The 16085-nt window shown below is 31.3% G+C and overlaps 2 protein-coding genes across 2 annotated transcripts in view; both read left to right on the top strand.

Moving 5' to 3' along the window:
• LOC100181083 (hormone-sensitive lipase) overlaps positions 1–5077 on the top strand; it is a gene marked incomplete in the record, with an annotated part of 6453 nt that extends 1376 nt beyond the window's left edge. The window contains 8 exon segments of the mRNA XM_002122447.5: positions 11–68; positions 504–619; positions 1108–1293; positions 1770–1919; positions 2329–2473; positions 3195–3364; positions 3626–4219; positions 4509–5077. Of these exon segments, the coding sequence (XP_002122483.3) occupies positions 11–68; positions 504–619; positions 1108–1293; positions 1770–1919; positions 2329–2473; positions 3195–3364; positions 3626–4219; positions 4509–4703 (1614 nt within the window).
• Positions 5078–5723: 646 nt separating this feature from the next.
• Positions 5724–15962, top strand: zf(ubr)-2 (zinc finger protein). Its single transcript, NM_001078432.1, is given in 19 exon segments — positions 5724–5858; positions 6067–6249; positions 6585–6723; positions 7205–7334; positions 7798–7890; positions 8436–8568; positions 9226–9332; positions 9632–9737; positions 10085–10191; positions 10401–10538; positions 10985–11128; positions 11390–11549; positions 11932–12026; positions 12287–12495; positions 12864–13084; positions 13486–13704; positions 14109–14217; positions 14713–14811; positions 15100–15962. Coding segments are annotated over 19 exon segments (2637 nt in total). The 5' UTR covers positions 5724–5743; the 3' UTR covers positions 15230–15962.
• The last annotated feature ends 123 nt before the right edge of the window (positions 15963–16085 follow it).

Genomic DNA, 16085 nt, shown 5'->3' with positions numbered 1-16085 from the left:
TTCATATAATGATGTACATAAACATAAAGCAAGCGCATGGAAAACCTTAAAGTCAGCGTTAAACTCGGGTATTTATTGCTCTTCATACTGCCAATATGAACTATGACAAATTTGCTGTTGACTTTGGCATAACTGTATTTATGTCAGATGTCGTTGTAGACTATTGATACAATCCTATATATATAGATATGAACAGATACAGTTCTATATAGACACCTACTTGACTTAATGTTTGTGAATGTCCATTATCCCTAATGACCATCTGTTATTTCACTTACACTATGCTGTTACACCTTTGTATTGATATGGAATGTCATTTCAAAAAACGTTTCATATTATTTAGAGTGCTTTTATACACTTACAATATATCTCTTTTAAAATGAATATGTCTCATTTCTCTAATTTTTAAAGTTACAAAAATGCCCTTATTTTAGGTCACAAAAAAACATTTCAATTTATTAGGTTCCTTTAGGCAAAATTAACATGCTTTTATTTTTTTTAAGGTCGTTATGTATTGTCACCTGAATTAAGAGGTGAAAAGTTGGAGCAACTTTATAATAGTGCTGATGTTGAGTTTTTTAAGAATTTCTGGTCTTTGCCCGAACAAGGCTTAATAAAGGTGGGCGGTCACTTGCTAAGTAACAATGTTTGTTGCCAACATTCTATTAATCATTGTATGAGGAAACTGTAATGTTGTTGTAATATAATGGCTGTTACAAAGTTTAGTCATCGTAAAACAATTGTCGTTCTAACAAAGTTTATGACATGACTTGACTAAGCAAATGTTGCCGAGTCGACTACAACAGTATGACGCAGGTTTAATTTGAAAATCTGCTGATATGTGGAAAACAATTTTGTTAAAGTTGATGGAAATTTGTCTTAATTACAATTTTAATTATGTGTAATTTGTTTCTTTTATTTATGGATTAGCCTATTTTACATACACATTTTTTTTTGGTTTTATGTAACATTTTTTTAGTGTATTATTTATATAGCTGCGTATTATTCCTAAACAAAACATATTGTTTACCCACCTATTAATTTTTATAAAGTTGCCTATTTTTACCAATAAGGCATAGGCTAATTTACATGATCCCATTGTTCCAGGCCATCCCTAACTTTGTGGGAGAATCAGTTCAAGTGAATCGTGAGTTCAAAATCCCTCCGTCTTCCTTCACTCTTCCGGATGCAAGAGATCCAAACAAGGACATCCCAATAAGTCGGATCTCACCCTTAGGTCCAGCAAAACCTGTAAAAGCTCGGCTTATATCTGCAGTGTATAGAGAGGGTCAGGTGAATACTTTAATGCACATTAATGTTGTTTCTGTTTACTAAGTGTTTCAAGTGGTATACTTCAAAGTTTGTAAAAATTGTAATTCTAATTTTTTTTCTAGGAAAGTGTAAAACAGTTTAAAGAAATGTATTTTTATTTTCACTTTTTCGGGATAGTGATTTTGTTTGAATAGCTTGGAGTAAACCATAACAATTTAATACAAACTCTGTATTTTGGCTTAATTATATTCACTTGACCATACAGACGGCCACTGCCAACTTTCCAGGCACAAAATAAGTCTTAACAAGATTTCGTTTTTAAGCTATGATACCTTTATTAATATTTAATTCATGATTTCACATGTTCACTTAACAAACTGTCACTGTCAGGCATAATCAACTTTAAAACTGTTTTTCTCCTACAGCCCTCTTTTTCAGGGTTGCTTTATCAATTTATTATTTATGATAACTTCCTATTACCTGCTTAACAACTGTAGAATTCAAGTGAATCTCCCAGCTCACCTGATACTGGGTTTGATAAATCAAAAGTTGGTTTCAAACGTGCGAAAACTCACCCGAGATCCAAAAATCTTATCTTCTTCTGCCATGGTGGTGGATTCATTGCTCTTACATCGAAATCTTATGAGGTAGGTGTCATATGAATGAATGTAACCTTCTTTATCCTGCATGGCTGCAAAATGACAGTTGTTATAACACAGGTGTTCTGTTTCATACTATAGTAGGGTAGTAGCCAACATTCTTGATTATAGTTTTGGTTTGGAGTATTCTGTTGCATATTCTTCTATCATTGTGTTAGGTGTGCAAGCTTGAATATTATATGTATAAACATAAACTGTGGACTATTTGTTTTAATAAAGTTTTTGATAATATTGACCAAACAGAAAACAGGCAAAAGGAAACTGCCTGTTGTACATTATAGACTAGTCACTAGGAGAAAGTTTGAGAAACTTAAATCAAAATTTTATAACAGTGGCATTGAATTGATTAGACCTACTGTAAATTTATGTCAAAGTATTGAAATACACTTTGTTTTAGATGATACTCAGACAGTGGTCAAAAAGTTTGGATTGTCCAATCTTTAGTGTTGACTATAGTCTCGCCCCAGAAGCCCCATTTCCTGAAGCATTTGAGGAATGTTTCTTTGCTTATGCATGGGCACTGAATAACGCAGAATTACTTGGTAAGACTTGTGTTTAACTAGGTTTATAATAGTAAAATGTGTTTTCTGTTAGCTGTATATTTGCTTATATACTAAAATATGTCTTCTGTTATGTGTATAATTTTAATTCTTATTTATTAACATCATTTGTGTCGCAATATAGCATGTAACTTATGTAAATTAGATTACGTATCCATACTAGCGTACACAATGCTAAAATAAGCCTCTTGAGTATTGAATGCTAATGTTAAGCATGCAGGAACGCAAAAAACTTTATCTAAGTTCATGTTGCCATAATTATGAAAAACACACTATAGGTAAGTATATATGACCAAAGACACATACAGTCTGGTAATTCATATTATATTCAGTGTGAAGTAACCTATTAGCTGTAAAGAGGTATTACCTATTTACTTGTATAGTTTTATATTGACATGGCTTGTACAAGTCATTCATTCACTTTGTATGGCAGGATTAATGTTGTCAATAACTCTGCCACATTTAGGTCAAGGTAAAGGTCATACGCCTATTAATGTACCAACCAAATATGTAATAAATCATTTGGTTTAAAAGGGAAATGATGCACCAATTGTACTTTTAATATTTAATTGAATATTTAAAAACTTGTGCTTCTCTATAAATAATAAGGTGATTTATCATTCTTAATTTTCAGCCCTATCTTACCCCTTAAAATATTAAATTTATAATTCTTAAAATAAATTTGTTTTTAATTTCTGAACAGGAACAACTGCAGAAAACATTGTGTTTGCTGGAGATTCTGCTGGTGGTAACTTGGTTTTGTCTGTTGCTATGAGAGCAGCACAGTATGGTATACGTGTACCAAACACAGTGGTTGCCATGTACCCAGCCTGTATTGTACGTTACTCTGCTTCACCGGCTAGACTTATGTCGGTAGGTAGATATATGTTGTTCTGAGGATTTGTATGGGGTTAATCTTGCAAGTAAAGGACGCTTTTATTTCACCACAAAAAACACATTATAGGACTATAGCTGTAGGGGATGCTGTTTTTAACAATGCAAGGTAAAATGATCCAGTTCGGATTCATTTTATAAAACACCACAATTACTTAAAATATTAAAACTTTACCTTTCCATATAATTATAGATTTAGTTGCTTGAAACACTAATTCTTAGCTGTAAATATCTTTTCAGGTGATGGACCCTTTGCTACCCCTTGGAATTTTATCTGGTTGCCTGGGTGCTTATTCCGGGGTTAAAATCGAGAAAATCAAACGTTCAGAGAGCTCAAAAGGTTCGCTATCAACTCCTGAACGCCCTATGTCCCCGTCTAGCAAACCTGTGAATGTTTCTCTTTTATCCAATTTTGTAAAGGACGTAGGTGCTGGTTTTGCCAAAATAGCAAACAGTGCTTCCAGTTCAAATATCGAAAAGACATGGTGGGATGATGAGTTTGAAATTATCGATATAGAAGGCAACACTTCTCCTAAAAATGGAGAGCAACCTCCTTTAATTGATCTGGATAGTGAGGTTGAAATGTTGACTATGAATAACAATTCAGATAAACAAAATGGTCCAGAACTTGCTTCTCCAGCTTCTTGTTCGTCAGCCCAGTCTCCTAGTTTAGATTTCCATCTAAAGTTGCCCCAAAACTTCCAACCACTAAAGAGCAAGTTTGCTGGCGATTCCTTCAAAATGCACAGGTCACCATTGGTGAAGAATGCTTACATATCTCCAGCATTAGCTCCTGATGAATTGCTCAGGGGATTGCCATATACTGATATTGTGGTAAGGCTAGTGTTGTTAAAATACTACCAAAAGGTTTTGCCACTTGCCAAAAACTTGACACATGCATTTTATAGATCAGTATAAATACAAAACGGTTACTCTCAACACAGTGGCACTTACAATTGATTATTTTTATCCTATTAACATTACAAATAAAAGCACGCATCTTATATTTTATAAATCTGAAAGGTAAATCTAGTTTACAATTTAATTTGCAATCTGTGATTATCAATAGCATTGTTTATGTTTTCCTGTTTTTTAGATTTACTAACTCTAGTTTACTATACAGGGTTGTGAGTTTGATCCACTGTTTGATGATTCAGTTATGTTGGCAAAAAGATTGCAGAATATTGGGCACGATTATCAACTCCATGTCTTCAAAGGGCTACCTCATGGCTTTCTTAATTTTCAGCTTTGTAAGGAAGCTAAAACTGCTGCAACGGAATGCCTTGAATTGATAAAGAAAGGTCTTGAAAGAAGATGATATAGCATGTTTGGTTTTAAAGTTCATGTTTAAAATGTACCAAACGTATAATTAACTGTTCTTGCAGTTCACTTATATATTACTATATGTTATAGCTTTTGTTCAAAGCTTACTATGTTGTTTGCACAGAACTTGTTTGTTTTTAACTTCCATACACTTTGTCTTCACACAGTTTAATTCTTGTTGCGTATTGTTGCCTTTTTAATTTTCCAAAATCTTGTTAAATTATTTTTAATATGTATTTAATCTTTCATTGTGTTATGCATGGCAGTGAGGTAGCAACAAATTTAAAAAGTGCACTTTTATTTGCTTTGCCTTATGTTTATCGCTTGAGTTTTAAAAGTTTAAATGATGATTAAAATTCGGGTCATTAACTGATTTAGAAAATATTTTAAAAACGACGCGTTATCCAGCGCAAAATTTCCGGCTATCCGATTTAAGAAACGTCACAAACAAGATGAGCCAGCTGACAGTCTGTGGGAAAGTTAGCGATGAAGGGTTTTAGAAAATTTCGTAAAAAATAAATGTTTTTTTGCGGTTTGAAAAATAAAACACAGCTGTAGTTCGTACATTACGAAAGCGTGATTGAGGAAATAGTTTTTGTGTTTTTGACCAAAGCCAAAAAAATTTAAAAAAAGTAAGGAAAACTTGGTTTAGGTTTTTATAAAATTTTAGAGTGGGCGACGGAAGAATAGATGGTACACTAGTTAAATATCTAATAAAATAAATCTAACACATCTATAAAGTTCGTCGTTGTGTAATTAATGTTGTTTGCCAATAACTTGTTGGACGTGCCTATATCATAGGAGACACTGAGACAGAACACAGAAGTAACAAGTTTTTATTTTTCTATCAATAAATGATTTTTATGCCAGATTTTTTAAATAGTCTCTATTATAAAAAAACTACACTACATAGTTTGCAAAGTAAAAAATATGCGCTAGTGCTGTGTTTAGGGGGTTACATATATATTATTTTTTTACTTGGCATGTTCATTTCTCAGCTTAGAATCTGTAGAATGTTGGAATATATGAAATAAAATGCCTTCCAAACCAACACGACGCCAGTTTGCAAGAAAATGCAAGAAGACTCGACAACATATCGGGGAAAATTCAATGAGTAATAATAATGATACTGAGGAGAAAGTTACACCAGGTATTGTATATGAGAAATATATATTAAAGTTTCACAACCTCACTTTTTGGAATTTTTGTAACCTTATACAAAAATTAGCTGCCTAAACTATTTGGTAACTATAAAGCATTCCCAGCTTGTAGGCCAGATATAAAAAATCGTAAAATGCTAGAATAGCCCGAAAATGCCCCTAAAATTTTATACACAAATGCTTTAATAATATTTTCAGCTGCTGAGATCAGAGAGCCAACCTCACCAACTAGCGAACGCGCTGAGTGTCTAACTGTGCGGAGATCTCTCCGTAGAAAATGCCGGAAAGATTATTCGGACACATCCCAACCTCCCACTAAGCAATCCTGGGGATCCTCACGAAAGAGATTGTGCAAAGTGGAAAAACATACACCAGATGAAAGTGAGTGATAAAGCAGTGTATTTAAAGGAATTGTTTTTGAGTTCCTAATTTTTTCTTTACAGAATATATTGTTTTATTACTGTCATGAAAGATTTTCTTTGTCCCAAACCAAATTCCCATGGTGTGCCACTCATCTGACCGCACCAATATAAGAATATAATACACTTATATACATTTTCTTACATAAGACCAACATGCATGTTAAAACACCTGCGTGGTTAACCATTGCTTGTTTGGAATCAGTTTCAAATTTAGTTGCAGCTGCCTTCATCAAATATGAACTTCAGACCCATATATTCCAAGCATTATAATGATATGAAATCCTCATTATCCAGATTCAAGTGAACTCCTACAAGCAATGCTTCCCGATGAAGTAATGTTGCGAATATTTTCCTACTTACTTGAAAAAGACTTGTGTAGAGTTGCGCAAGTCTGTAAGCGTTTCAATGTCCTTTCCAATGACCCAGTGCTTTGGTGAGCTATGTTTTATTTTTTATGTTTAATTATTAGACTCCCATGTGTTCCTATGTATGTAAGTATGTAACCAGTGGTTTAGCAAGAGTTTTGATTTTATGGTCTATTTGTGGTAAATAAAAATTGTCAGAATCAATTTTTATTTTGGTGAAACATCAACGCTAATGTGCAGTTATATACAAGTGTTCTATTGCTTGATGCAAATGTTATAAGCAGCCACAAGCCCATAACAGTTTTTTTTTTTTTTTTGTGGTTAGTTGCATGAATTGTGTCTAAAGATTTGTCAACTACAATTTTACTTTATAATACAAAACTTATTCCTTGTTTACATTTTCTATAAATTTTTATATAGAATGTATCAATTAAAAATAAGTACATATTTTATACTGAATTTTTTACCCTTAATTAGCAGAATATTGTTTTTATTTTTTAAAGAACTAGTAGGCCCAACAATGCATTCACCAACCATATTTAAAAACAGGAAATATTTATACCAAGAACTATTTGAATACACAATTCCTATGATGAACCCAGAACCTAACACCTTTCAGCAAGTTGCCCCTGAAGATTGTGACAGCACCAACCCTTGGAAAGAAAGCTTTTCACAACTTGTAAGTGAATATGGATAAATATATAATTCATGTTTTATTTTATCTGAAAGGAAACCATTGCATTAAAGATTTTTAATTTTAATGTTGAATTTTACTTGTACTAAATTTAAGTCCTATGTATGTGTTTTTGTTTGGTTGGTTTATATTAAAAAAATTGTATTAAACACTGATAAAATATCATTTTTCACCTTTAAAGCAAAGTTTATGACCAAGATAAGTCAGTTTTACTTCATTGCGTCACTTTACTTGTTAAAGGCATAAAGCATTTAAATAGGCTTTATTTATTTTTCAATTTTGGTCTACCTAGTTTTAATTTTTAAAACAGAATTGCCTTTAAATTAGTTTGTAAGATAAATTGTTGATACTTGCATATATATTTAAACCCCAACCTAAACACTATAGTAATAATAGTTTCTTTCTATACTCACAAACAAAGTTATGTAAACAAATGTACTATCTACAGTACAAGGGTGTCCATGTAAGACCTGGTTGCATGGAGAATTATTCTAACAGCACAACCGATGCAATTAAGTTACGTCCAAGAGATAATATACAGGTAAGCATGCTGTTATAACAATATATACATATAGTTGACTTCTAAAGCTTCATATGCATATGTGTGTATAATACTTGGGCACCAAACCTGGGGTGACAAGGTAGACAGGCCTGCCCTGGGATTTTCTGCACTGCATTAAGCAGTAAAGATTAGAACCAATGACTTTAAATAAATGTTTTACAGATTTGTGTGTTTAACCATAACTGCCTCCCTTGCATTTAAAATTTTTGGCGCCTATATACAAATGGTACTGTAGGGTGGGGAAAGATGGGACAACTTTTCATTCTATTTTTTTCGTCCCATTTGCTAGTAAACAAAGAACATTCAAAGAATTATAAATCCATATCATCACGACTCCTATAAACCATTGTTAATTGTTTAAAACCAGATAAGGATATTAGGTTATTATGTGCTAAAAGTGTCCCATCTTCCCCCACAATACTATTTTATATATATTTTGCATTCAAAAGTCTGAGTCAGGATTTTAGATCCACTTAAAATTGTTAACCACATATTTACATTACCTTAATACATTTTTTCCACAGTATTATGAAACCATAGTAGATGCATTAGGAGGGGTGGTGGAAGGGGATCATAATGGGATCATATTTGTCCATCCAGGAATATATTCCGATGAATGGATATTTATAGATTTTCCTGTTACTATCCTTGGTGCAGGTAAAACTAATTGTTTTATGTGTGTTTGTGTTTTTATGTTTTTATAGATGTTTATTTTTTTGTCCTTTCGATGTGTTTTTATGTCTGTTTGTGTTTTGTCCTTTTTTGTAGATATTTATGTTTTTATGCCTTTAATGTGTTTTTGTGTTTGTATTTGTTTTGTCTTTTTTGTACTAATTTATTTCTTTGTTCTTTTGGTGTGATTGTGTGTCTGTGTGTACATGTGATTTTCCTGTATATTGTTGTTTTATTTGTAGATATTTCTCTTTATTTACTTGTTTGGTATAATTTTTATTTTTTATTTAGAGATGGACTACAATTTTATATTACATATTTTAATCTCTTGAAATTATTTTTAAATGTTTACTTTACTAATTGTCATACAAGCTAAATATAATATTTAATAAAAAATATAGAACTAACATTCAAGTGTTTATAATTTCAAATAATTGAGTTATATTCCCATTTCTGCATGCATACACCTATAATTGTTTTTAAATGTAATTTTTTACTGTATATTATATGATAGGCTATGTGTATATATATCCATAAAATTAATTTCAAGTTTTAATGTGCAGTCATAGTCTAGAAAATAGTATAATTTTAGGTATAGGTCATCTAAGTCTGGTATCTTTACCTGTGTATTTATGATCCCAGGACCTGATAAAGTGTCGAGTAAAGTTGTGATAGAGAATATGTGTGAAACTACCATTGTATTCACTGAAGGTTGCGCGGATTCATTCATTGGCTACATGACTATATGGGTGGGTGGTTGTTTGCTCAACAGCAAAGCTAGACAACGGATATTTTCAAGTCTTGTTTTTCCTTCTAATATAAAGAAATTCCTTAAAATACAGTTCGGTGCTTTTTTTTCATAAAATTAAGCAAAAAATCAAAAAAAAGTTTACTTTAAAAACTAAATTCTGAACAAATTATACAGCATCAATTATAATTTACCTAAAATATATACTTTTTCTACCCATTGAACTGGTCCATAATGCCATTCACAACACCTACCTCTAAAAACCCACTGTTACGTAACCTTTACACCACAAACCACCAGTTTCTACCTGAAGACCCAAACGCTCCTCACCACCGATATTGCATTGAAATCGGATCTAATTGCACTCCCACCATTGATCATTGTATGATACGAAGCACATCTACAGGTACGTCTTGTTTGCTTTTAACAATTTTTGTTTAAACTTAATGAAGTAAACACTTTTTAAACTATATATAATGTATATATAGTTTTTCTATTTGCATTTTTTTAAATATGATATTTCTATTTCTTAATCTGATTAAACATTTTGTGCTTAGTTACCAAAACCCTACAGTTTTTAAACATTTTTAGCGTGGTATTAATTGATTTTAATAAATTCGTATTTATATGTTGTGGGCATAAAATGAGATGTTTTTTTAAGTTTAACTTTTTGACTAAAAAAGAATTATAAATAACTAGAAAAATGCACCAAAATGTATAAAACGCAAAGTAACACAGAGTATTACTCCACAGTCGGTAGTGCGGTTAGTTGTGCGGGTGAGGGAGCGAACCCAACTTTCAGCCACGTCACAATTAGTGATTCGGAAAACGTTGGTTTGTACATTGCTGATCATGCTGAGGTGACAATCATCAATTATTTAATAATTTTAACCAAGCTTTATCTCGTTTCTTGACTAAAGCTGAACAAGTTATAGCTATCTCATATAACCTAATTCATAAAACCGAAAAAAAAAACACATTTTTTCTAATATTTGTATTTTTTATCTTACAACAATTTTTTACTTTAACATTTTTTTCAACATTTTTTTCACTCTTTATCTCATAATAGGGCTTGTTCCAAGATTGCGAGATCCACAATAATGCATTGGCGGGCATATGGGTGAAGAATTACGCAAAACCAATCATAAGAAGATGTCATATACATGATGGGAGGGACGTGGGAGTGTTTACATTCGATAATGGATATGTAAGATATCTTTGTGGTTGGAGTTGGAGTTATAATAAATTATTATTTTTGAGGTCACATAAGTTTAAGATGTGTATTGGTGTGCCAAAAGTTAAGGTAAAATATAATGCTTTTAAATATCATTTTTTTTGGAAAAAATGGTAAATTTTGTTTTATATTGAATGTATACTGCAATAAATGATTGGTTTTATTTTTAAATTTGGACATTATAAAAAAATCTAAAAAAATATATTTTTCCCCAAACTCGTTCTGGTTTACTATTATTCTTTTTGTTGTACAGGGCTACTTTAAGAATTGTGAAAATGTGTATTATAGTTATACTTGTAATTGATTGTATTTGTATATGCTTTGGGCACAAGGCAAATATACAAAACAAATGTTTTTTTCTCATTCTAGAAAGAGTCTCATTCTATTAACCAAAAATTAAAATATTTATGTTCATGCAGGGCTACTTTGAGAAATGTGACATCCATCATAACAGGATAGCTGGCTTTGAAGTGAAAGCTGGTGCTAATCCCACTGTTGTGAGATGTTCTATACACCATGGACAAACTGGTGGTATATATATACATGCCAGGGGGAGAGGGCAGGTAAAAATCATCCTTTTTGCCTTTTTTTGCATGTGTAGCTGTACCAGTAATTTATAATTATTATAAAAGCACGCTAAGGCTCACCTGGTAAGCTATGTAAAATCTGACTGTTAAATTTCAGCTTAAAAAAGGACCATATTTTTAATATTATTATCCCAATAATTTAAAAAAAATAAAAAGTGCTGAAAGCTACTCATTAATTTTTTATCCTCATACAAAAAAGTCAAGCTATTTGATTCTAAATTTTTGAATATTTTTCAGTTCCTTGAAAACAAGATCCACAGCAACCAGTTTGCAGGGCTATGGGTGACTTCTAATTCCGATCCCACTATCAGATGTAATGAGATATATAATGGACACCAAGGTGGTGTATACATATTTACTGACGGCAAAGGTCTAATTGAAAAGAACAATATATATGGTATGTATATTGAGGGAATCGTTTTTAACCGTTTAGTAATCAGTAACATTTTTTTGTAACTAATAAAAGCTGACTTTATTAACAATTTTAGTTACTATTTTTTATAAATAATAAATTTGTAGTTTGCAAATACTTAAAAATAAAACAAAAAAATCAACTAAAGAATTTATACTTTGGGATCAAAATTAGTACATTGTTTCTTCTTTTTAAACCACTATAAGTAATTGTTTTTTATAACTTTTATTTATTTAAAGTGAAAGCTTACTTCTTTTTACTCTGCAATTCAAAAGCATGAAAACAGTCTAATGTTATAATTTTACCAGAAGTTTCAGTGTTGCATGTTTTTAAACACTAATTACCAGTGATGACCAAATGTTTTTAGGCAATGCCTTAGCTGGGATTCAGATAAGGAGTAACAGTAGCCCAATAGTTCGACACAATAAGATACATGATGGGCAACATGGCGGCATATATGTGGTGGGTAGAATGTGTATAAGTTTAAATGTGGTTGTATAATTATGCTTTAAAAAAGATAGAAAAATAAAGCAAGGAAGTTAAAAAAAGTACGTTTTTATGAAAATATTTTTTTTTTATAGATTAAATTACTAAAAAAAATTTAAACTTTAATTAAAAAAAAGTAATAAAAAGTTAAATAACATTTTTGTTCCATTTTTTTAAAGTTTTACTTTGTAATTTATTCAAACGCAAGTAACATAGCTCCACATCATTCTTTCCAGCATGAGAAAGGACAAGGGATCATAGAAGAGAATGAAATTTACTCTAACACACTAGCGGGGGTATGGGTGACCACGGGTTCGTCCCCAACTTTAAGAAGGAACCGAATCCACTCCGGTCGGCAGGTTGGGGTTTATTTTTATGACAACGGGAACGGGATTCTCGAGGAAAATGATATTTACAATCACATGTATTCCGGAGTTCAAATAAGGTAAGCTTGGGTAATGTGTTTTTGTGATGAATTAACATTTTAATTTGAAAGTTTGAATCTCATAGCAAAGACAGGATATAAAGGCTAAGTGTTAGATACTATTGGAGTTATTGTTAAAATGGTGTTGGTTTGAGCAATGATTTTCAGTGTGTTTTTTATAAAAATGTATTGTAATGGTGATGTAAGGTTTGCACATACAATTTTTAGTTATAAATATTAACTATAATGCAGTACAAAGTTACCATTTTTTTACCTGGTATTATACAAAAAGTTGTGAAATGTCAGTTATAAATACTTTGTGTTGTAACTTATATTTTCACTTAAAAAAATAAAATTTACAGTTTTTTTTAACTTCTGTTTATTTTCAGAACTGGTAGCAATCCTGTAATAAAGATGAATAAGATTTGGGGCGGTCAGAATGGTGGAATACTTGTGTATAACTCGGGGTTGGGTTTGATTGAACGTAATGAGATATTCGACAACGCTATGGCTGGAGTTTGGATTAAAACTGACAGCAATCCACTCATGAGAGGGAATAAGATACACGATGGTAGAGATGGCGGAATCTGTATTTTTAATGGTGGTAAAGGTGAGTTTCTCTTTTGAATTGAATTCAGTGGTTAATGTATGCTATTGGAGTTGAGAATTTTAACTGTGAAGTAAATTATAGTTTTTTTTGTAAAATTGATTTTTTTTTTTTTTATGAATATTTTGAAGGTTTTGGAAAAACTGTGATGCTATTATAGAGATTGTATGAAGTTTAATCAAAAATGTGATAAATTTGTAGGATGACAATAATATAGTGTTGGGATAAAGTCATTTTTTAGCATTTATTTCCTGTCATTTATTAAATAGTGTAGTGTTTTGTTAAAAAAATGGTTGTATTTTCCGTTAGTTGGTAAATTAAACAGAAATATCTTCATTTTGATTAAAATTAGGCAAATTTATTTTTGATTAAAATAATTAAACATTTTTATTTCTTCTTTCCAGGGATTCTAGAGAAGAACGAAATCTTCCGTAATGCACAAGCGGGAGTCCTCGTCAGCACTAACAGTCATCCTCAGCTCCGGAGGAACAGGATCTACGACGGATTCGCAGCTGGCATAGAAATCACAAACGGAGCAACTGCCGTGCTTGAGAGGAACCAAGTGTTCAATAATAAATTTGGAGGAATATTTCTCGCAACTGGAGTTTCTTGTATTTTAACAGGTATCTGGTTTTTTTTAACCACTTTTAACCGATTTTTTGCATTTTACAGTGTTTTTGTAAGTTACCTTCCTTATTGATTTACCAATTTTTTTGAATTTTACCTTTTTTTACTAAAAGTTTTATTAAAAATCTTGTATATTTATTTTGGGGTGGAATCTTTTGGGCTTTTCCTTAGATTACTCATATCTTTATTCCAAAAGTGCCTTCAGTATTACACTCAGGACACAGTCAACTTCTAAAATCAATTATAATGTGTGAGTAACCAGAAAATATACACCATCATAAACTGCCTACAGATTAAACCATGAACTATTAACCTGTCTATAAATATTACAATTAACAGCCAGTTCTGTATAAATACATAATTGCAAACACTTTACTAAAGCATTTTTTTTAATTTTTAGAAAACCGAGTTTTTGGGAACAAGAATGCGATTGAGAAAGCTGTTAAAAGAGGTCACTGCCTATACAAGATATCTAGTTATACAAGCTACCCCATGCACCATTTCTACAGGTACTATGCCTAGATTTACTCAGTAATAAATTGAAAACTGGTATTGACTTTCGAAAATGACTATCTAGGGGTTAGGTTTAATTTATTAGTTTGAGAGTTGAACATATTAGTAAAGATATATTCAGTAACAATACAATAATGACAGCCTATATAAATATCTGATCTGATTGTCTTCTTTGAATTTTTATCTCAAATGTTTGAAAATAACATCATCGTAATCTAAATATGGGCTGTCATATTTTTATTAAAATTTATCTAAAAATTCCTGTTTTATGCAAATATATTTAGTAATAATAAACATTTACGGACTAGGGCCCTAACCAAATAATAACTAATGGTTTATCGAAAAACAAAGTGAAGTCCGACTAAAAATGTTTGCGGTATGTGTATTACATGTTTAGTTGCATGCATGTAAATGAAATCAAATGGGTAAATTTGTTTTTACCACTTGAAGTGTATCAATTGAACTGTATTAAGATATAATATATCACACAGATGTTACACGTGCAACACAACGGATAAAAATGCCATTTGTGTTAATTGTGTTCGGAAATGTCACCAAGGACATGTCACTGAGTTTACAAGACATGACAGGTGTGGTGATGATATTTGTAATGTCAAAACTTAAATTCAATTTATTTGTTCGTTAATTACATTTTTTATTTAATTTTAAATCACTATTGTGGGTTGAATAATTCATCTATGACTTTGCATTTTATTTCAGTAACATGTAAAATTTATTACAATAAATTACAATGTGACCGTAACTTAACTTAATTTATGCTTATTTATTTTTCAGAATTTTTTGTTGTATCTTTAATGAAAAAGTTGTTGCGTAATTTATTTATTTTTTTACATAATTGTAACTGATTTATTTTTCAGATTCTTTTGTGACTGTGGGGCAGGAACACTGAGCAATACTTGTTGCCTTGCAGGGGAGCCCACACATGACACCGATACTTTATATGATTCCGCGCCACCTATTGAGTCAAGCACAACAAGACATGGATGATTTTTTACTTTTAAATCTTTCTCTGCATAAGCAGGCAGTTGCATCTGTTTAATTTCTTATACAAGACCAAATGAAGGTCATTTTATTGTAAACTTATCTTAACTGAGTGTGGTAAGAACAAGTTTTACAGAGAAACAAATTGCCTGTCTAAGTTTAATATTCCTTCCTGTTTTTGCAAACAGCTTTTTTTTACTAAAATATATCATTACTTTAGTAGATTTACCAATTCCAATGTATATTCTTGACACAGTTGGGTGGTACATACTTTCATATTTTTCTTTGTTGTGTATAAACTTTGTTGATTTTTTGCCTTATAACTATAATTTTAGGACTACCAGTTCTTTGTTCCAAAGTTAAGTAAAACTTTTTTATGATTCCCCCAAAAAATTAAAATATTTTATTTCTGTTGGAAATCAAACACGCCAAGTGCCCCTAGTAAATATTGTGAAGTAACCCATTGGTGCCAATCTGTATCTTTTTCCATGCACTGCCCTTTCAACACGTTCCAAATGACTTAAAATGGCTCAACAAAATCTCGTTCACAATGAAATCCATAACATTGCCAGATGACAAGAGACAATTTTTCACTGTTTTCAAGTATAACCTCGGATTGCAGCAGTATTTCTTATTTCAGTTCTTTTAGTTGAATCATCACATCTTCTATTTATTTTTGCACGGCTCACTATCGACTAAGCTGCTTTACTACTGATTGTAAATGCTTCGGTATTTAAAACTTTGTGTTTATTTTTATCAAGGGTAGACAGTTAAGAAATAATTGTGAAAGGTTTTTGTTTAGGTCGAAAGCTCGTGTGGTACTTTAAAATATTTAAAACTTGAATTTCACAAGATTAAACAT

This window comes from Ciona intestinalis, chromosome 3 (assembly GCF_000224145.3).
Source record: "Ciona intestinalis chromosome 3, KH, whole genome shotgun sequence".
NCBI classification, from domain to species: domain Eukaryota; kingdom Metazoa; phylum Chordata; class Ascidiacea; order Phlebobranchia; family Cionidae; genus Ciona; species Ciona intestinalis.
The sequence above is the reverse complement of the archived record's forward strand: the minus strand, read 5'-3'. Positions and strand labels throughout refer to the sequence as shown.